Source organism: Corvus moneduloides, chromosome 20 (genome assembly GCF_009650955.1).
Source record: "Corvus moneduloides isolate bCorMon1 chromosome 20, bCorMon1.pri, whole genome shotgun sequence".
NCBI classification, from domain to species: Eukaryota; Metazoa; Chordata; class Aves; order Passeriformes; family Corvidae; genus Corvus; species Corvus moneduloides.
In genome coordinates, this window is record NC_045495.1 from 6,829,810 (window position 1) to 6,851,732 (window position 21,923).

Genomic DNA, 21,923 nt, shown 5'->3' on the forward strand with positions numbered 1-21,923 from the left:
AGTTCTCGAGCCCCTAACAGACCATTCAGGTGCAGCTGAGGCTGAGGCTGCAACGATGCAGGGGATGCTGAGGAAACCCAAAGCCTCCCTATGGAGAGGGATGGGTGAACATGGATTTCGGCCTGAGTAAACAACACCCCAACACCTGGGCTCAGCTGTGCCCCCTAACAAGCTTTGTCCCCTGTTGCACAAGGAACCCAAGGGACCTCTCCAGTCTCCAGCCCCAGGCAACTTGCTGGCTCTCTGGAGCACACAGCATGCCCTGATGGCTCTCAGCCACATAAAGATTTGAGTGCATGTCCTGGAAGAACAGGAAGCTGGGCTGTTCCACCCTCGTGATTTACTGGCTAAAAGGATTGTTTGAGTGCTAACAGCAACCTACTGCATCCACTTTCCGAAGGAATTCTCACATTGGCCCTCTATGAGGAGCTGTGCAGCTTCCCAAAGGAGCCAGACATAGATCTTCCACCTTGTAATACACAACATTTTGCAGACAAAGCATCTGATGATTCAGGAACACTCAGATGGAGGGATTTCCTCACAGGTCAGTACTGACATGGACTTTCTTTTACCCAACAGAAAATAACATTTGTTTATTTTTATTCTCTGCAATAGATCTTGGGCAATATTTTTTGGCTTGAATTGACCCATGAACATGCAAGTGCCATAAGTGCACTGTGCCACGGGGAAGGAAATGGCTGAGGCTTGTTTGGTCTGGATCTGCTTGTGGTGTGTAAAACAGGGAATTGGTTTCCGTGTGTAACTGGCTTCAGGCTTTTGATCTTGCTCATCCCCACAGAAAGATAAGACTGAATAAATCCAGTGCTCCCAGGAGCCAAAAGACGTATCAGATGTGTTACAGAGCAAATAAAATACAGAGTCCTACTCTCCCTTCTGCTGGCTTGCACATATTAGTAACTCCCACAGGTTTAGACAGACTGACTTGAACTGTCTGAAAACCATCTCTGTTCATCTGACATGGACTGACCATTTAAGGTCCCTCTGGACAGCTCAGCTCATAAAAAGAGGGACAGCACTATTCCAGCAGCTCTCTCTGCTCTTGAAGAGTGTCTCAAAGAGCCTTCTCAGGTGCATTTGCAACAGAAAAGGTTTGATTTAAATGGACAAAGTGACACAAGAGGAGAGAAACCAGCAGTGTCACTGCATGTGAGATTTGTACTAATATGATTTTCATGTCAGTGATGTTGAAACGCGCAGAAAACACAGCCTGGGTCAGAAGCAGAACTACTTAAGTTCAAGCTGGATTTGATCTCTGAGCCCTTCTGTTGTGAAATGCCTGGAAACCCAGATCCACACCCAAGGTACTTAGACTGGGCCCAAAAGACATTTAAAGTGGATATCCTGATGCAGAAAATCTTACTAAGGCAAGAGTCCTGCCAATGAATCCGTGTGACATTTATTTATCTGACCAACAGGCAGACAAGGCTTTCAAAGGCAGAGATGAGTGCTCAGGGCTGCAGAGTCAGACACTCCATTCAAAGCTCCCTCACTGCACACCAGGAACTGTTCAAGGTCTGGGGTCCACATCTGTCCTTGCAGAAAGCCTGAGAATGGTGGTGACAAATCAAGCTAATAAGTATCTTCCCCAACTATGATGCACTGAAGTATTTAGTGTCTAATCTCGATGGCTCGTGCTTCCAAGGCCTGGGACTGTGCAGCTGAATTTTCTGATCAGGGTGAAAGCAATCTGTGTTATTAAAAAGAGCTTGAGAATCTCACATCATTATTTCTCATGGAACAAGTATAACACTGGGGCAAATGCACACACTCTCTGACCTGGGACTGCAGAGCAGACGCTTTCCATATCTGCAGAAATCCATCACTTGTTGCTACACAGGACCACAGTTTATTTCCCTTCTATTCCTAGTTGGCAGGTTTGTATTTTTCCAGCTAAACTCTGAGAAAGGAGTTGTGATTTCACTCTATCCCAACCTCAAAACACATGGTAGGATTTGTTTTAGAAATATTCCAGCAGGGAGGATAAATAATTGAGATAATGAGAATGAGACAGTACCAGCATATGCAGTGACACCCAGTCTGTCTCCATGATGCCTCACTGTTACTGTCCCAGCACATCTCTCCCTTCCCATTCCTCCTCTCAACTGGAATGTAACTGGAGGGATGGAAAATTCTAATGCAGAGGAGATGTGGAAGACTTCACATGCTGGAAATAACAAGCCAGGTACCCTGTAGCAGCTGTGAGCCCCTCAACCCTGACACAAAGGTTGCTGCATTCAACCCATCTTTGATTAAAGACTGAGCCCCCAGTGCTGCAGCTTTGCCAACAAGCATCAGATCTGTGCCTGAGCTTCCAGTCTGGATACACCCCTGTGAGTGACCTAAAGCAGGGAATGATGACTTCAGGTACCTTGTTAACCTGGCACTCCTGCATTGTTAACCTGGCCCTCCTGCTTTGCATCATTTCGTTATTAAATAGTTGCACACTTCAGCTTCCCAAGCCTGAAAGTCCCACAAGTCTTCAAACTCCTCACTCAAATCATGACAAGAAAGGTGTGATAACAGCCTGATACCAACAGGGCTCTAATGATTTCAGCACAGCTATCACAGTGGCACTGAGGGCAGTAAAAGAAGAACCAATCCAAATTTCACCATGGGGCCGCAGGTCAGTTTTGTGTGAAATGGCAAGGAAACCTCTTGGCGCCTCTGCCCCATTTCTTAGCTCTGACAGCCCATGCTCATTTGTATACCCAGAGTCTCTGCAGAATATTAAAAGAGCTTTTGGTTTCCCTACAGCCAGATGCTCAGTAGATATAAATTGCACAGCTCAACTGAAGTCAAGGGATCAAGGCTCTGTCTCTTTTTCTTGATGGATTGCTCCAAAATTTGTGTTTCAGAGGGGAGGTGGAGGAGGTGGTTTATAGCATATGAAAGGGGAGAGAATTCTGGAATTACAAAGCCTTTGTTTAAACAAATAAAGCCTTTGCAGCCAGTTTTTTTTCAAGACCATATTTTGCTATTACAAGAAACTTCAACCTTGCAATGCAATGGGGCATAGCATGCAGGCAGGCTTGAGGACACGAGAATCACATCTGCAGCTCATGCTTCAACCTGCTCAGACTCCAAACAACACATTTCCCTCCTCCCAGGTTCACTTTCCTTTCATCCATTGTTAGCTTAATGTAAAGGACCTGTAAAGGATCCAAGGTTAAAGGATGAAAAAGGACCAAATGTAACATATATGCAGAGAAACAACTGAAATACTTGACTTTTGTGACACAACTTGCCTGGCAGCTCTTCCCTCTCCATCTCATCTATTCCACCACTTCCATTGTATGGCCATGCATGAAGAGAAGCAGGGTTATCCCCAGGGCAGGGGAGCAAACCAGAGCTGCCAACAGCCCATGCTGGAGCACTGGGAAGGCAACAGCAGCTCCATGAAGCTCAACACAGCAGCTCTGGTAGTGCAGCAACTGCACCACCAGCACTGCTCAGAGCAGCTCCTGCACCACCACAGACACAGCTCGAGCTGCACTGCCCTGACAAATCAGTGACACACAGCTCGACAAGGTTCAGTTGGAAGAACATTTTGTCTGTCAAAGTAAGCAGGAAACCGGCTTTTCTCAGCAGACACTTTCCTCCAGGACAAGTTCAGAGTAGTCTCTGAGAAAATCTGGAAGAAGTCAGCTAAATTCACTCAGTCAACCATGTTTCTTTGCAAAGAGAAAAGGATGAAGCTCAAAATTCCCAAAAGGGAAATAGGAAGCACCATTAACTCAGTGAGCACCCAGGATCTCATGCACCAGAGATGTTTTATTTGACACTCTTGAGAGAAACCACGAGGCCACTGACCCCTCCATCCCCATACTGCCACACACACACACACTTTAGCCAGAAAAAGAGCAGTGACACTTTCTGACACTGGCACAGAAGGAATTTCAAGTCAAATTCCACAGCAGAAATATGAACACAGATCTCCTGTGCCTACCTAGGTGGCCCTCAGTGGGGGACAGCTAGCTCAGGTTTGCATCTCCACCTCTCTTTAATTTGTCTGATTTGACCCTTCCAGCCTTTTTACATGGTTACTGAGTTTCCTTAAGTAGTTTATGTTCTGGCCCTTTGCAAAAGCTTTCGCCAGTGCTTGTGAAGGACAGCAGGCCCAAGCCATAAATCACAGCCAACCTGGGATCTGTTTTTTCAACACATTTCCTCTAATGAGAGTCAGATGTTGGCTAGATAGGCTTTATTAATTGTGCTTGTTTAGAACGGGCCGTGTGTGCAGCTCTGCACCGGGCTCTGAGCACATGAAAGGCTGAGGGCTGACAGCGGGCAGGGAGGGGATGAACGCCTCTGTCACCCGGCAGCCTCCGGTCTGAGGAGCAAAGGCTCAGGAATCAAAGGTCTGGAGAGCTGTGGGAGGGAAGGGCTCTGACCCTGGCCACAGCTCCAGGCCCAGTAAAGCTGGAGCAGGAGCTGCTTCTGCAAGGGGAAGCTCTCTGAGTTTTGTTTAGCATAGGATCATTAAGACTCCACTGCTCTGTTTACTGGCCTGATATTTACTTGCTGTGTGCATTGTAAACCACAGAATCACAGAATATCCTGAGCTGGAAGGGACTCAAAATCATCCACGTCCAACCCCTGGCCCTGCACAGACACCCCAACAACCCCACCCTGGGCATCCCTGGCAGCGCTGTCCCAGCGCTCCTGGAGCTCTGGCAGCCTCGGGGCCGGGACCATTCCCTGGGGAGCCTGGGCAGTGCCCAGCACCCTCTGGGGGAAGAAACTTTCCCTGATATCCCTGACACAGCTCCAGGCCATTCCCTCAGATCCTGTCACTGATCACCACAGAGGAGAGAGCAGTGGCTGCCCCTCCTCTTCCCCTTTTGGCAAAGACAGTGGCAAGGGAAGGTCCCCAGCTGGCCAGGGGCTGTCAGGGGCCTGGTGCTGGGACACAAAGGCCAAGTCACCCAACCTGGAGAGGAACTGTGCATTCAGTGCCTCCTCTTCCCAACATTTCACATGTCCAGCTGCACAGAATGTGCGCTCTGGCTGACCTGCAAACACTGTATGCTCCAACCTGGCCACAGCCTCACCTTACACCTGTATTTACACACCACACGCCCTTCTGTTCACTCAAGAGTTGGACTCGATGATCCTTCAGGGTCCCTTCCGACTCAGACCATTCTGTGATCCAGGTTCAAGACCAGCACTGGTACAGCCCCACAACATGTCATTCAGCCTGGTCATCAGCACAATTAAAACACCTCACACATCAGGAACTGGGAGCTCAGAGAAACTTAAAGATGGTCTCTTTGACCCAAAGTGGGTTTGCTCTTTCCCACAGTTTTCACATGAGGACTTTGCAGGCTGGAACGTTTTATCTTCACCTGGAAATTGTGAGTTATTAGGTTGCCTATCAATATGAAACAGAACACCTCCAGAATATTTTTGCCTTTTTACCTTCATTCCAGATAATTCACCATCTCTGCTACGAGACCCCAATCACTGCCAAAATTCCCCCATTTGTAATGTCTCTCATATCTCTATTATAACAACCCTTACCCTTAACTTTACTGGCTATTTCTAAAAAGCAGCTCAGATTTCCTTTCTTATGAGAACGGCTATCTGATCCTTTTCTGCTTGTAAAGCGTTCATACTTCATTTTTGTGTCTACTTTTCTACTTTTTCTTCTTAAAGAGGAAAAGGCTTTTTTTTTTTTTCATGAACAAATAAGGAATGTTTTTTCATTATCATGATATTCAGTGATTTTGAAATGTCTGTAAGAAAAACCTCAGCAAAACTGAGTGAAAAGAAAGTTTACCACAAACCGCAAGTTACTCCTAGTTGTTGGAGTAACAACTACTATTCAAGAAGCTACACAAAATTTCGTACATTGTTTCAAGTGAGAAACAAAACAGGTGTAATCTTTAAAATTTTTGCAATATTATCTCTAGAGGTTTCTTTCTTAAATGATTTTTCATACCTTCTGAGTGAAATGTTTCGGCCCTAAGTTTTGAATAGCATTTATTTCAAATCTCACTTAAATGAAAAATAAATGAAGAAATTAAGTAGTTTAAAGTGAAAGTAAATGGTTTGGTTTGGGTCACAAGAAACAATTCTGCTTGACCCAAACCCATATTTTAGTTATTACACTGTGTCAAAACCTTAAAATTTTCCATTTCAGATTCTCCTGAATCATTTTTCTTTCCAATTTTTTGATTTTGCAAATGAAGCCAGAAAGCCTCGATTATTCACCCAGGTCTATTCTTAAACAGCTCATATCACTCACGTTTTATTTAAAATTTCACACATGCACACTGCCACCCACTCACTAATTTCATCTGTAACTGCTCTCAGCCTGGGGAGTTGTGCTCTTCCACAAGAGATCCATCCTGCTCCATCAGCACGTGGAATTAGACCAGGATCATTTACTCACAGGCAACCATCAGCTGTGAGATCTGTGTTCAGACCATCTCTATCTGCCAGAGGAAGCTTAAGTAGGGAATGGCTGGGTTTTGATGCAACATGTTTGGCTAGAAATGCAGCATCTTTATTGTTACAAGCACCAAGGACATTTCACTAACACAGCCTGACTGAAGTCACCCCAAAACCAAAGATTTTACCTGTCCAGCATGAGTTTGCTAAGGCCTTGCTGACTGGAGCTGCTGATCCTGGAGCTCCAAGTGATGCTGGTGGCACTGGGGCTGCTCAGTAATTTTGATATTGCACCAAACAACCCTCCCCTGGTTCACAGCTGTAGCAGGGCATGGCGGCAAAGCAGACAAAGCAAATAAAAAGACAGAAAACAAAAAACACACAGGTGGGATGAACAATATGTACCTACAAACCTCTCACAGCAAGACAGGGCTAATCTAAACTAGATCAAAGGTCCCCAGATTAAAAGAGGGATTCCACACGCTTTCCAGCCAAGGAAGCTGGGGGCACGATGTCCACAGGGCCTGGGGCTCCTTTCCAGGGGACAACACTCCTCCTACAGCTGGTCCAGTCCTCACTATGCCAAAATCTCATGCCTGACACCACCATTGTTGAACTTGACTCATTTCTCCCTCAATCCCTGATCTATGACATGGAGAGAGACTTCATGGGACCTGACCCCAGTGAAGGACACACGGAAACTCCATTGCACTCAAAACTTCATCTCACATTGAGATGGCTTCACATCCCTTACAAACCAGACTGCTTGTCCCTGCTGGGAGAAGCAATCAGGGGGAAAATGCAGTCAAAATATGGTGCAGTGTAACATGAAATAAGGAAGCAGACAGGACAAAAGGAAACATTTGAATCAGGCTCATGGTGAAGTCTGCAGGGACTCTCACAATATTGGTTCTGCACCTGTATAACACAGGTCAGGGAATCTCTCACAGCCTCGAGCCAAACAACGTGTGCTGAGCTGGGGTTTGTGTTTCATAAAGACACTCCAGAGCCAGACAACCAAGGTTTCATTAGTGAACTGCATCCAAAGTTAACCACTGTATAGGAAATATGCATCTTGTTTCCAACTGGGATTTCTGACCTCAAATTCTATCCCTGCTTTGAGTTTTATTACTTGGGCCTGCAAAGCTGCAGGGCAGCTCTAGGGTTGGACACCTCCTCTCTGCACAAAGTCCCTGGCACCCACAAACGTGTGGCATTCAAGATGCTCAGTCAAGCTCTAGTTGTTCCTCATCCAGAACATTTAGCACTGGCTTCCTTTAGCCAAGACAAAAAATCAGCTGAAAGACCAATAAGGAAAACAACTTCTTAAGCCACTGAAAAGGATGGTCCAGATTCAGAAGAATTTGGCTCCCTGGACATCAAAATACTATGTTTGCACGTTCTTTTACAGCAAATGCACAATGATGATGATGATGATTGTTATTATTACTATTGCCAGGGGCACTTTTGCAAAGGTTTGATTTCCCATGTCAGCATTTCAGCTTCAGGTTCACCCCACTGTAGTTTGTCCATTCTCCCCCACTCCCTCCCTCCCTGGGGTCTGAACGGCCCCCACAGCCCTCATCCAACACCCCTGTCCTGCACAAGGCCAGTGACCACCACTGAGCACTTGGGAGCTGGGCTGAAATGGTTCAGTGCAGGACATCCTTCAAGGACCATCACTCTGCCTGATGCTGCTCATTACCCCTTGCTGGCCTTTATCTAAATCCCCCGAGCTCTGCAGTGGTCCTTAAAGATCTGAGCAGCAGGAAAAGGATTCCTTCCCACATTTCTCTGCAGCTGTGATTTTGTTCTCCAGGACATCCAGGGACACTGGCGTTTCAGGGGACCCAGCAAATCCCTCACATCCTCTGGTCTCCATAATGTGAAGAACAAGGTAACACTTGCATCCCATTAGTGGTGAGCACAGAGCTGTGCAAAAGACTTTTTGTTTGGGTTTGTTTTCTGTTGTTTCCTTGTTAACTTCTGGGTGAAGAAAAATTAGTAAAGGAAATAGCTGCTTGGGCTCAGCCAGGCACATTTCAGTTTCAGCTTCAGATTTTTAACTCTTGAAAAGAAGCTACACCTCCAACTCATTTTAGACTGAAAAATCAAAGGATATTCATAATCAAAATGTTTTCCAGGATTCCTGCTCTCTGTTGCTTGAACCCCAAACTCACTAAACACTTCCCAAACCTAGGGATCCATCCACTTTCTGATGGGACCAAGCCCTTAATTTTGCCTATTTCCACCTGTGACATGGACCCAACAACAATCAGCACAGAGTGTCCCCTAAGAGACCTCACACTGGTAGCAGTTTGAGGAGCTTTATTTTGAGGTTCTAGCTGATTCCACCTTGAAACTCTCCTAAAAAAATGCCTGAAATGGCAAGTTTAGACCCATGAATGAAGGCCCAGCATCTGGGGAGATTTCTCCTGGAACATGGCAAGCATTGGGTAAGGCTGGGTGTCAGCCAATCTTCTCTCCCACGCCTGTCACCCCACGCACTCAGCCTCAATATTATGTTACCCTTACAGCTGTGGAGGTTTTGACAATGAATTTTGACCCTCCCTCTGAGCACTGATGAGGAACGGGGAGAAGAGCCAGCGAGGCCAAAATGGACAAACCCAGAATGGTGCAATTTGCCTGCAATACACCAAGAAGGAACTGGATACCTCCAGAGTCACTTCCATCCCCTCCAACCCCACACCATCAACAGTCACTTCTGAGCAGCAGGCAACAACACACTGGCAAATAAGCTCCAAGCAGGGCTTTAAAATGACACAGCTTGTGCTTTAAAGGCTGATGCACTGTCACTGGTGCCTGCTGCCACATGATGCCGCTGGCAACAGGGGTGATTTTGGCACTTTAGAACAAGCCCAGGGCCAGATTGCAAGGGGAAGCAACAACCAGAATTTTCCTGCAGTCAAAGAGCTCCTAGGTTTCCTACCCACTGAGACTTTAGCCCCAACAGCACAATACGGAAATGCAAGGGCACTTAATCAGATCAAAGCTCTTAACTGTTTAAGTTCATCTTTCTCTGTGAAATGTGTCTGCAAGACACTCTCAGGCACTTCACCAGAGTTAATTACCTGAATCCAAACCATCACAGCCCACAAATCCTTTAAACTTTGAGAATTGACTTAATGCTGAACAGCTGCCAGGCACTCACTCGCCCGCAGCCATGGGAACAGCTTTTCTTATCAATAAATGGGGATTCCTGTGTGTGCAACACCCAGGAACAGCACTGGAAATGTCTCTGCTTGGAGATTAGAAAATGCCAGCAAAAACGTGCTAAGTGCAGCTGGAGGCCAAGCAAGATGCACATTCCCACTAACCCATGGCCCAGTCCCTGTCCAGAGGCGTGGAATGACAATGTGGGGGGTGCTGGGAAAACAGCGGTGTTTGCTGTAAATTGCTGTGCTTCCAAAGGCAAGGCACTGCAGCTCTCCTCAACAGGGAAGCACTGGGCTACCTCCAAGAACCACTGGTAAATGAGGACTTTAATGGTGACAATTGCATCAGTACAAAAGCAATCTCCTATTTTAGTCCAATTAGTGCTGTGCTAAATCATCAGCCCAAGCCTTGCCTTTCGCAGTGGAAGGAGACACATCTGTGAGGCTCCTCTGCTGCATGTGGTTTGTATTATTCTCTAGCACAATATGCATAAACTAATGCTGTTCTACACTTACACAGCACCTCATCTGGAAATCTGAAAGCGATTTATGAATGGTGGGCATCTGTGACATTTTACAGATAGAAATCGAGGCACAGAGGGATTCAGTAATTAGCCCCAGACTTGCACAATGAGTCAGCTGCAGAGCAGAGCCCATTATTTGTTCTGTAGTAGCATCTAGTGTCCAAACACAGAGGAAGACGAGTCTTTCTCCCCAAAAATGCGTACAAGCACACCCAAAAATACCACCCATGCCTGTGTTCAGACCAAGACTACTGAGGAACAGACAGAGTGAATGCACAGCCTAAAGCACAGCCTAAAACACAGCCTACCCTGGCAGACAGGACTCTCCATCCTTGCAATACAAACACAGGCAGGCAGAAGGGTTAATATGCCTGAAAGTTTGTCTGCTTTTTCCACATCAGTTGATCTAATAAAAAAGATTGATTCTCCCCACAAATCTGGCCTCACTTTAACAAATCATTTGATTTGACACAAAGGACTATATTCAGATAGTTTAAATTCCACTTCACTCCCTGAAACTAAAATTTCTAATGGGCTGAAGCCTCAGGAACAGCCAATAGCAAAGGCCAGGCAGAGACACCCATCTTGGGAAGGGCTGGAAGTGCCTGAGTGCAGCCAGAAGCATCTGCAGATCTCTCTGTACTGCGGTGCTTAGGAGCCCACGAGGAACGTCGCAGTGTGAAAGAAAACACACAGCCCTTACTGTACCTTTCAGAAATACAGCAGCAACTCACACTTCTGAAAGCCTCCCGGTGGTAAACATAACACTGTTATTGCCTGCCCACCTTTCCTGAGGCAGCATGCCAGATGCCCGAAGTGACAATCCCAAAGTATTGGGATGCAGATCACCAGGGTGTAGAAAAAGCCCATAACCACATTCAGGCAATATTGTCTCTGCCTTGCTGCCTGGCCCCACACTTCCAAAGGGTTTAGCCCACGTCCTAAAATCAGAGTATCATTTGGAAGCTAAATGACTAAAATCAAATCATGGAAGGAAACCTTCAAACAGTGGGCAACAAGAGGAATCCCAGGTCAGATTGCCAAGAAGGAGGATTCTTTCCACAGACAAAAATACCCTAAAAATCCAACCAACCTATAAATCATAGAAGGATAGAATGGTTTAGGTTGGAGGGGAACTTAAAGCCCATCCCCCAGCCATGGGCAGGGACATCTTCCACCATCCCAGGCTGCTCCAAGCCCCATCCAACCTGGCCGTAGACACTTCCAGGGATCCAGGGGCAGCCACAGCTTCTCTGGGCATCCTATGCCAGGGCCTCCTCACCCTCACAGGGAACAATTCCTTCCTAACCTCTAATCTAAACCCCCCTTCTTTGAGTATAAAACCACTGCCCTTTGTTCTGTCACTATTTGCCTGTATAAAAACTTCCTCTCCTTCCTTTTTATAAGCCCTGTTTAAGCACTGGAAGGGGCTCTAAGGTCTTCTTGGAGTTTTCTCTTCTCCAGGCTGAACAACCCCAGCTCTCTCAGCCTGTCTTTGTAGGAGAAGTGTTCAGAGCATCCTAAACACCCATCAGAACCATCACGAGCACCCAGCCCCTATTCCCTAACCTGCTGTCACATTAGCAGAATAGCAGCATCACTAGATTTTGCCTGGATGAAACCTTAAAAGTGTGTGAAAGTGTAGAGTGGAGCAAACCACATTTTAAAATGATTTAGTATCTTGCCTCCTCTGAGGGCTGTGGTGTGCAAGGGCAGGACTCTTCGTGCTCTCTGTGGATACTCAACAGGACAGATGTTGAAAAGGGCACAGCCACCAAGGGAGAAACTGAAGCACAGAGTTTCAGGCCAAGGAAACAAATCACCACTTTAAAAATACAATCCAGAACTGGGACTGGTCTGTGGAATGACCAGTAATAAGGACTGCAGAAAATGTAGATATAATTTCTGCTGACACAATACTTTCCCATGTGTCCTTGGACATGTCATCAGTTCCTCCCCATGGCAGCTCCAACACGAAGGTCACTGTGGTAAGAAGTGCATTTGTGTGCCAGAACATGCCCAAGTTAACAGAAGCAAGCAAGCAACAGCATCCCAAACCACAGCAGAGAGTAGGAAAGAGAATGAGGATAGAAACAAGGACTGAAGGATCCTTCCCTCCCAGAAGGATTGGGGCTGGCTTCTCTATTCAGATATTGAATTTTTTTCCTGATACAGTAAGAACTAAGAATTTCAAGGAAGCTGTTACACGCTCCAAATATCCTCTGGTCTCCACAGTGAGCACCGGGAACAGTGTTGGGCATCTTCAGGGTCCCACCCAAGGGATCCAGCAGTGCAGGTTTGACACAGATCCTTCCCAGGCTGCCCTCTCTGCCCTGTTTGGCTGCTTCCCACTCCTCCAGCTGTGCCTGGGACCCATGGCCAATTCCACCCTAAACAACCATTCCATGAGGAATCAGCAGCACGTTCTGTGACACCCATGGGCAGAGCACAGAGATGAACTGAGCTACAGCAAGAAGCACAGCTCCGTAGAGGGTGGGGCACAAAGACTGGGTCTTGTCCTAATCTGAGGCTTCATAGGAGCTTCTGGGCTGTGGGACATGAGTTTTCCTGCTGAGTGTGTGTTCAGCAAGGAGAGCACAGGGGCAGAGCAGTGAGAGCTCCTCATGCCCTGTCACACCACTGCCTTCACAACCCAGCACTTGGGATAACTCAGCATGTGCTGCTTCCAAGGTGCCACGATTTTCACCTTCCACAAAACCTGCATGTGGCTGTCCGGTACAAAGACTCCCATGTAAATTCCTACTTCTTGTTGATTAACCATCACTGGAGATATATTTTAGAATTTAAAACCTTGGTTGGGCTTTTGCACTTGCACCAGAGAACTTCCAAGCCTCTTTTAACATAAGTTTGAAGACACACAGTTCATGCACCAGCAAGCAACAAATCAGCTTTCATTCACTTTCAACCTTTAAAACCAGTCTGGTATTTTCAGGGGTGGCTGTTCCAAGACACCACCACACTCAGACACAAGCAAACACCAGGCTGCTGGATGCCAGCAGCTGAGGAACCTCTCTCCTCATTGGAGAGCCTTCAAATAAGGCCAGAGCCACCATCCCTCTGAGTACTCACCTCACCAAGTAACCCCATTTCTGGCTCTTCTCAGCATCCCACCCCCAAAGATTGATGAGAAGCATGAGAGGTTGGGAAAAACAGAGGCATGAGTTTTAATGGGAAGGACAGCACAACAGTTACCCTGAGACAGCCTCAGGAGCCTGGTGTCCTCTCTCAGACAGGGAACCAAGCAGGAAGAAGGAAAGTGAAAGCAGTATGGCCCTTCCCAGGTGCTCATCAGGTACTGCCTGGCCAGTGCCCAGAGAGAAGCAGGCCATTCCCAGCTCCCTTTTCCAGATCCTTGAGGGAAACTGAGGCAAAGAGCAGGCAGAGACTCACAGACCCCCCTCCCACAAGCTTCTCCCCAGAAGCAAAGGGCATCCCTGGCTGGCACAGCCCCCCCTCCCCCAGGAGTGCACCCCAGCTGCTCTGGAGCTCTGCCTTGCGGGGAGTCCGTGGTGCCCACTTACGGTCCTGGCTGGGAAAGGACCCGTGCTGGCGGCCAGAGGAACCTGCGGGGGGAGACAAGGAATTATCACTGGGCTCGTGTCAAACCCTCGCCCTGCACAGCACTGCCTCAGCAGAGGAAAAGTTCACTCAGCTGGCGGAGCAGCACTTGGTCAGGAATGGAAGAGCCTCTGTTGCCCCTCTGCCAGCAGCAACCCCGGCCCCCCGGCATGCACAGCACACACCACCCTCCCGAGGGCTGACATGAGCCTCTAAAACAGCCCCTGCCTGCTCTGGAGATGATGCTTCTGAGAAATACAACCTCAGACAAAGCTCCTGAAGAAAACAGGCTGCAGCATCCACTCTGGCTGAGTGTAAAAGGGGCTGGGGTTGGATCCGGGGTGGTTTTTTGGGATAACGGCAGTCGCTGCTTCCATCACACACGATGGGGAAAAAATGGTCCCAGGTGCAAGGAGGGAGAGCAGCTGCTGTTGTTTTGGCTGAACCATGGGGAGAAGAACCCAACACCTTTCCAGCAGCTGGTGCATATGGTGCATATGCTAAAAATGATGTTTGTGACAAGAAGAGATAGAATCAAGGTGGAGGGAAGGCCTTTAGCAGAATGGGCACAGCAACATCTCCTAACGCTTCGAAAAACAGAGCACATTTCAGAGGGGTGTCTGCCCCCAGCTCTGCCAAAGACAGCTTGTCAGCTGGTTTGGTGATCTTCCCTCTACAGACTTTTTCTGTTTCCAAGTGTAACACCAGAGAGGACTACTCCCACTGCCTTTATAACCAGTCTGAGGTCTGTGAAGACCTAATTATTTAAGTCTGTGAACCACAAAGCACTTTCATCTGGAAAGCACAATATATGAGCAAATCAGTATCTGTGTTTTGTGAATAACAGGGTAATAAAAGGAAAAAGAAAAATGCTAAACAAGCTGAGAAAATAACTGTCTTAGTAGGAAAACCTTCCCCCAGCACTGGAGGGTGACGGTCCCATGGAAGTGATGGATATTAGTCATGATCAGCACACATAAAACCATCTTGAAGATACTAACTGCAAACAACTGTTACAAGAGTTTACAAGAGTGTGTTTGTTGTACCAGTGTCTAGAAACATCACATTAAAACCAACCAAACAAGATCAGATAATTGCTTTGAATGTGGTTTTTGTTAGTTTGGGGTCCTGGATGGTTTTGTGCAAATGCCTGGGAAGCTGGGCAGCCAACTTGCTCATGGTCCTCCTACTCATCCTCACTGGGAGGAACGGGAGATGCTGGTGCATTTACACCAGTGCAAATCTGGACAATGTCTGGAGTCCCTTAGGACCCTCAAAGAGTCACCAAAGCCCACACATATTTCTTTGGAGGATGATGCTTCAACTTTCCTCCAGCTCTGCTGTGTCACTCAAGCTTTAAAGCACACAGCAGTGATACTGGGCTGAGGCCTGTCCCACAGTCAGTGTTACATTCCCCTATTCTTTGAGGGAAATAAATAGAGACTTGACTTCGGGTGTGACTCCCAGCAGATGTTTTTGTAATGTTGGGCAAGTTTGGGACACATGGATGAACAGAAAACGGCCCAGAATGAACACCAGCACTATCTTATCCCATTTTCCTTAAAGACACCCTGTCTCAGCAGGACCTGACCTCAAGACCCTCCCAGGATTGCCAGTGTGGGGAATCTTTTCAGCTAGTTTAATCCAATATTTGGGATTCAGTGTTGTTCATTCAGCAAGGACATGGTAAATCAGATCCCTGAGGGGATGCTGCCATAAAGTCCTACCATGTTTTTTCTCAGATGAGCAACCACAGTCTGTGCTGCCCTGCTCACTGCACTTCTCCTCCCACCAGCTCGAGCAGTGGGAGCCAGGCAGCAGCATTTGCCTCTAGGAAATTCTGTAGGGAGAAGGTGATGGCCATGCTGCAGCCTTTCCTGCATCCCCAGTGCCAGCAGGCTCCAAGCTATGTCAACTCCTGCTGCAACCCCATCTCTGGATGCAGAGGAGAGAGCGGGCAGGAGGGATCTGGGACACATCCTAGGGCAGGGCAGCCTGGCTGGGTCCCAGTGTCACTTAAGTGCAAACAGAAAACACAGCATTCACTGAGTGAGACCTTCCTGTTGCATGGCCAGGAGCACTTTTGCAGCAGGAACCACACAGGGGAGTCCCAGAAACCTCCCACAGAAACCTCCCTCCAGATACCCCAGCTCCTGATCCTGTCAGATGTGATGGGTGTCTAAATCTCTTTCCTCTTTTTACAGGTCTGCCTTAAGACTGCAGCAAGCCACAGCAATTCCCTGCTTCACAGAAAACCAGTCCCACCCAGCCTCCTCCCTGCCTTGGCTACAGCAGCCACAGGATTGCAGGTCAGGACTGGGATGCAGCCCCAGCACCTTCTCCAGCTCCCAGAACAGCCAGCTGGGCAGGCTCGTATCCTTCTCCTGCAAGAGGAGGCAGAGCTCTCTCATCCAGGTCAGGTACTAGCACAGCCAAGTCTCAAAGAGCCTAAAACCTGTTACCCTGGGCCACAACAGCTGCCCTCCACGCCAGGGGAGGACACATCAGCTGCAAGAGGAGTGCAGAGAAACAAGAATCAAGCTTCACATTTTAAGCCCAAGTTTGGCAGAAGCCTCCCCTTTGCACTGAGACTGTCAGTGCAGCACATTGATTGTGAGTGAAGGGGAAGAAAATTAATCTTGTCTTTCATGTTTGAGGACTTAACATAAGGTCAACCAAACACATCCTGCATGATATTTTTGGGAATGGGTGGTCACAGAAAATGGCAATGCAAAAAGTCTCTGCTGCTGGAAGCCCTGCCTCACTACAGAGCATCCACACTACCTGCAAGCCATAACAAAATGCTCAAAACCACATGGTTTTGCACTCTTATCCAAATAATAGAATAATCACTATGCAATAAATTTTCTTTCATCATTCAACCATTAACAGCAACTTCAAACCACCAAGTTCTGCTTCTACTTTGAGAAGCAGACAAAGATTCCAGTTTAGTCCTTTCCAGATGAAATTAGATAAATGTTTAATGCCTTCTGCAAGATCTGCAGAGTCAACAAAAATACCAAAGGCCAAAACCAGAGGGATCCTGTTAACTAACTCAAGATCCATCTAGAGTTAAACAGCATCCACAGTGAGAACAGAAAGTTTCTCCCTTTGCACAACAGTGTCAGGTCAAGATCAATGACTAAAAAAAAAGTTTACTAGGTCTTTTCTGTAATAGCAACAAGAAGGAAAAACCTAAATCTCAAGAATTGTAACAGAAAGGCCGGTCAAAGGTAGAAATGTATTCCACAGCCCTGTGCAGAGAATCCATTTCTGGACATCTGCCTAAAACTCTGCATCCGCCTTGTGCTGGCTCAACCCCCATTGCTCTTGGCAGGTGAGAGAGAAAATTGGTTATAAAATGAGCTCTATATTTTATAAGTTTCATAAACATTTTTTTGAAAAAAACTGGAATATGAGGTATTCTCAGAGATTCTGTGCCAGAGAGTAATGTGGTCTAACTTGGAAACAGAGTTACCACCTGTTCATGGCAACTGCTCTTTTAATCTTCGTTTCTGTTTTATGAGCTGACCAACACTATTTTATTAGCTGACAATTAGTTTAGGTTGATTTAATTAAGCAAAATTGAGTACAATCCCTCTTTCTTCCAGGGCAAATGTTCTGCAGGATTAGGGGTATGTGCAACTTGGAACCTGTATCAATAAAGCTAAATTCCAGATCTTTTTGTCCAAAACAATCACATGACTGTCCAGGTAAATATATGTCAGTGGACACAGAGATGGTCTAGGAGTTCTAAGAGAGAAAGAGATGCTCTAAGAAAAGAAAAGATGTTCTAAGAGGAAAAGAGATGTCCTAAGAGAAAAAGGCAGGCTCTGGCTGCCTGGGGAAAACCAGAGGGGATAGTTTGACACAGCACTTGTGCTTAGGTTTAACTGGTTTGAGTTGCCACCTTTGCTTTTAGAATGAGTGTCTGCACCTCCTGGATGGACACTCTGCCAGATAAGGAGAAAGATGAAAAATAACCCAGTCTGAAAACAGTAATTGATTATTTTTCAAGGAGATCAATTCCTCAATTGGAATTCCTCAAGTGGCTCTTCCACTTGTGGCAGTGGGACAGAAAGGGCAGCGTGGGGTGGGAGGAGGAGCAGGCAATGGAGGGGTGGTTTGAGCTGCCCCTGGGAAGTGGCTCATTTCACTCATGCAAGGACGAAGACATGGTCACTGCCTGCCACTGTCTGGCAGCTCTCAGGGTTAGTGCTCCATCTAAAGCTTGAAGCTGATGACAAAAACCTCTTGGTATCAACAGAAGGTCATCTGCATCTTGAGCAGATGCCTCCAAAACGGATGTTGTACAGGAGGCAAGGGTAAGTGTTCGCTCTTTTCTGCCAGTGTTTGCTCTCCTGTGAGCAAATACCCCCATGCATCAGCATCTGGGCTAAAGAACCACGTGTCTGCAGAGCACTGCATAAGGCAGCAGGGGATGGATACCTCAGCTTTAATGTCTTTGAGTTTGGCTTTCGTTGTTGTTGTAACTGTTTTCTTCTTTATTTTTTCCGTTTAATATTTTGTATAACATTTGTAGAGCTGTACTAAGAAGGAATTCCCAGCTGGGCAAACACTTCTAGTTCAACACAAACTCAGCCTTACACACAGACAGGAGCTTTAGCTGTGAGTCAGGTATCAGGCTGAGACGATTTAGCCTTTCCCAGGCAGGTTGTACAGATGTTTATGCTTGGCTCATTTTAAAGATTCAAAGCAATAATTGACCAAAATCAGCAGCCTTTTGAGTACCAGCCCTCACCAAGGTAAGCTTGAGTGAAATAATCAAGGATGAACTTCCTCATGTCACAATTTCTTGGGGCCCATTTTGCAACAAGGCAGAACCCAGTGGTTAATTCTACGTGCAGAACTTGCAGTAGAGGTTGTGGCCACAACTCAGCCCTGGAGGATTGATAGAAATTACTGTAACAGTAGTAGAGGCTCGGGTGCAGTTCAGTGCAGACAATTTTGCAGTCAAATGGCTCTTCTGTAAAATATATGTTGCCTTTGACACTTACTGAGCCTTGAAAAGTGAGCCACCACCATTAGTTGTAATCCCTGGCAAGGAAAGCACTAATAATTCTGACTAATTGTCATGGAAAGTTACCCTGAGTGCAAATTTGACAGTTATAAAAACCCAATTTTGGAATTCCAAATAGGCCAGGAACATAATTAGGCTCTAGATTTTAACACCCTCTTGATCAATGGTGGGGTAATGGAGACCCTTCCAAGGGCTTTGTTTTGAAATGAATGGCGCCATATTGATGAAACAGCTTGGACCCAAACCAGAAATTAAATTGAAAGTTTAAACAATGCAGCTGTATTTTATCATCCTGTATTGTCAAGCTTTAACGAAAATAGCTCCTAAACAGAGCCACATGTTTTGCCTGTTGCCCAAAAACTGAAGGTGAATTTTAAAACCCTTTCCTAAGCTGCAGGATGCCAAGATTTTTCAGCTAGAAGTTATTATTAGGACTCAATAGTATTTCATATAAGCCCTGACAATGGTTTTGTATGGTTTCTGTAAAAGCAACTTCATTTTTTACACCAGAGATGGCTCAGATGAGTGACGCTTCAAAAAAATGGAACCTCTCATGTATTTCTTCTTTTCCATGTACATGGGACAAAGGCAGATATAAAAGCACATTTCCATCATCACAACCACCAATACAGGGAGTGTAATTTGGATTTCCCCCTCATCTTATGTATCATTAATGAACATTGTCAGCTGCCTTCTAATCCCTGGACGTGGAGACAGATTTAGTGAGGGTCTATCAGGTATTTCAGTGTCACTGAGAAACCTGCAGTCAGCTCTTACTTTGAGAGTTATCTCTTGCCTTTGAGGATTAAGATATGATTAAAAAAACACTTGTTAGTTACAACATTCCAAGAACCAGACCTTTGATTTTTCTAGCAAATCGGTCAAGAGACGGGAGACAGAAAATATATAATGAGACTTGGTCTTTTTAATATCCAAGGATGGATTTGCACAGCTGGAAAATTAGGGAAAAACTCTGGGGTTTGGCTTGTAATCTGTTCAAATAGCCTAGAGGATATTAGGGGGTGCAACTCACACAAATTAAATGGGATTCTACTGCATTTATTTATTGGATATAGTATTGCAGTAAGATGGCAAAACTCGGTTCCACATTAAGCAAAAATCTGCTGAAAACCAAAGAGCACATTAAGTTCTACCAGCCTTTCCCATAAAAGTTTAAGCATTCAATCTCAGTTTTGAGTATCCATAATCCCAGAAACAAGACAGAAAAAGCTCCAGGACTGTAACCCTCCAGTGGAGTAGGTTCCATGGCTCAACCCTCCCCTATGCTCCAAGGATGAGGTATTAAAATTGGATCTCTGAGGAAGCTTGCAGAGGGGTGCACACAACTTTCATCTCGGTCCACCGGATGAAGGAAGGGAGATGAGACATAAAGAGATAAAAAAGCTGAGAACAAAGAGATCTGTGTGGTGCCTCCAGCCTCCCTCACGCTGGATAAACATGTCTATCAGAGCCTGAGGTCAGGGTAAAGCCTCTGACAACGGTGCTCTGCAAGTCTGAGGGTCTTTTATCTCCCTGTGCAACTCAGGCTTCCCAAAAGCACGCACACCAACTTACCCAGAAGGTTTCCATGGAGTGTCACCCATTTTCCTCCTGCTGGAAGACCTGTGAGCTGGACACTGTGTGCCAGCACTGACCATCAGCACCACAGGAAGGGTTGTGGGAGCTGCTCTCCTGGCACAGCACCAGGGATCCCCAGCAGCAGCCTCTGTGCCCAGTCCAGCAGGACAGGCCACGGGCAGCACCCTGCTGGAAGGCAGAACTCCCCTGGGACTGGAATTTAGGCAATTTCTCCACGAGGGATGGTGCTACCACAGGGACACAGCAGCCATCCCAAGCTCAATGAGCACCACTAACACCACATGGTGACACGGCAACCTCTGGTGTGCTTGCCAGGCATGCAAATCAGGCAGGGATGCTCAGCCTCTGGAGAGATCCCTCCTTCTCCCTCTTCCTGCTCCACCTTCCCTCCTCCAAGGGGAGCCCAGGGGACTGGTGAAAAGGAGACAGGCAGACAGATGAACTTCAGTGAGATGAATGTCTTTCTTCATGTTTTAGATCGCTAATTAACATGGATGTGGTACATCCTTCCCTTGTATATATCAGGGACATTAAGTGTGTTACAGGGGCTGAGTGACTCACAGTCATATCAGAGGTCACACATGTGCCTTGAGCACACCATGAGAAATGCTATTTTTATTCATCTTTTCACCCAACATTTTACTGCACTGCATTCTCAAATGCTACCTAAATGTCAGGGTGAGGAGATGGTTTTTAATGAGGTTACCACTCCCATTCATCTGCCACTGTTCAATACCTTATCGGCATTTTTATCTCTCCTAGTACACTAACAAGACTGTAAAAGAGGCAAGATAAACAGCAGCCAAATAACTCGGATATTGTAGCCTGGTATGTGAACATGGGCTTTCAAAAAAGCCACCACTGAGGTGGCTAAGGATGGAGCAGCACCAACCTGTCCTGTGGCAAGTTATCTCTACAGTCCTTTCATGGCTAATGAACATCCAACAACGCTTGATAAAAACAGTGTCTGCTACTGATCAAGTACTGGTTGCTTTGTATCACACTTGAATCTAACAGGAAGAAATGTCCAAGAAGATGTATTGTCTAAGTTTAATGTTTTATCAAAACCAGATGAGCACACATAGCCCGAGGTGCTGGGCAAAAGCCAAAACATACAAGCGGGAAACTGCAAGCGGGTAAAATGTGACACTTGAATTAAAAGAGAGGTGGTTCCCTCCGTGCCAAAAACATTTTTACCATGATGGTACTGTGTATCTGGAACACCTCCACCTCCCCAAACAGAACACTGTAGTTGTTACAAAGCCTCCCCATGTCAGGCTCTGCTGAGTGGAAATCCCAGCTCAGACCACCTCTGGATGATGCACTCCAGTGCCTTTCCTTTTTACACATTCATTTACACAGACATGTACATGTGCACACACCCAGAGGAAAACTGCTTCCATCATTTCTACACTCTGGAATACTACTGAGCAGCTTTCTGAATGATTTCCTTCATGCTATGGCCTTGGCCTTCAGTGAGGAACCCTGCCCAGTGTTCTTTTCAAAGACATGGTGTTATGGTGGAGAATAAGCAAGACAGAACTGCCAGAGGTTTAGCCCTGACTTTCCAGTGACCACCCTCCACCTATG

General features: G+C 46.4%; 1 protein-coding gene across 9 annotated transcripts in view; it reads right to left on the reverse strand.

Moving 5' to 3' along the window:
- Window positions 1-21,923, reverse strand: part of COL26A1 (collagen type XXVI alpha 1 chain) — a 167,150-nt gene that overhangs the window by 41,646 nt on the left and 103,581 nt on the right. For 6 of the 9 annotated variants that reach the window (XM_032130019.1, XM_032130022.1, XM_032130018.1 and 3 more), the window contains exon 4: window positions 13,657-13,698. The exons of the other annotated variants lie outside the window; for them this stretch is intronic. In XM_032130019.1, coding sequence (XP_031985910.1) covers window positions 13,657-13,698 — 42 coding nt within the window. The remainder of the gene's footprint in view (window positions 1-13,656; window positions 13,699-21,923) is intronic. 9 annotated transcript variants of the gene reach the window in all.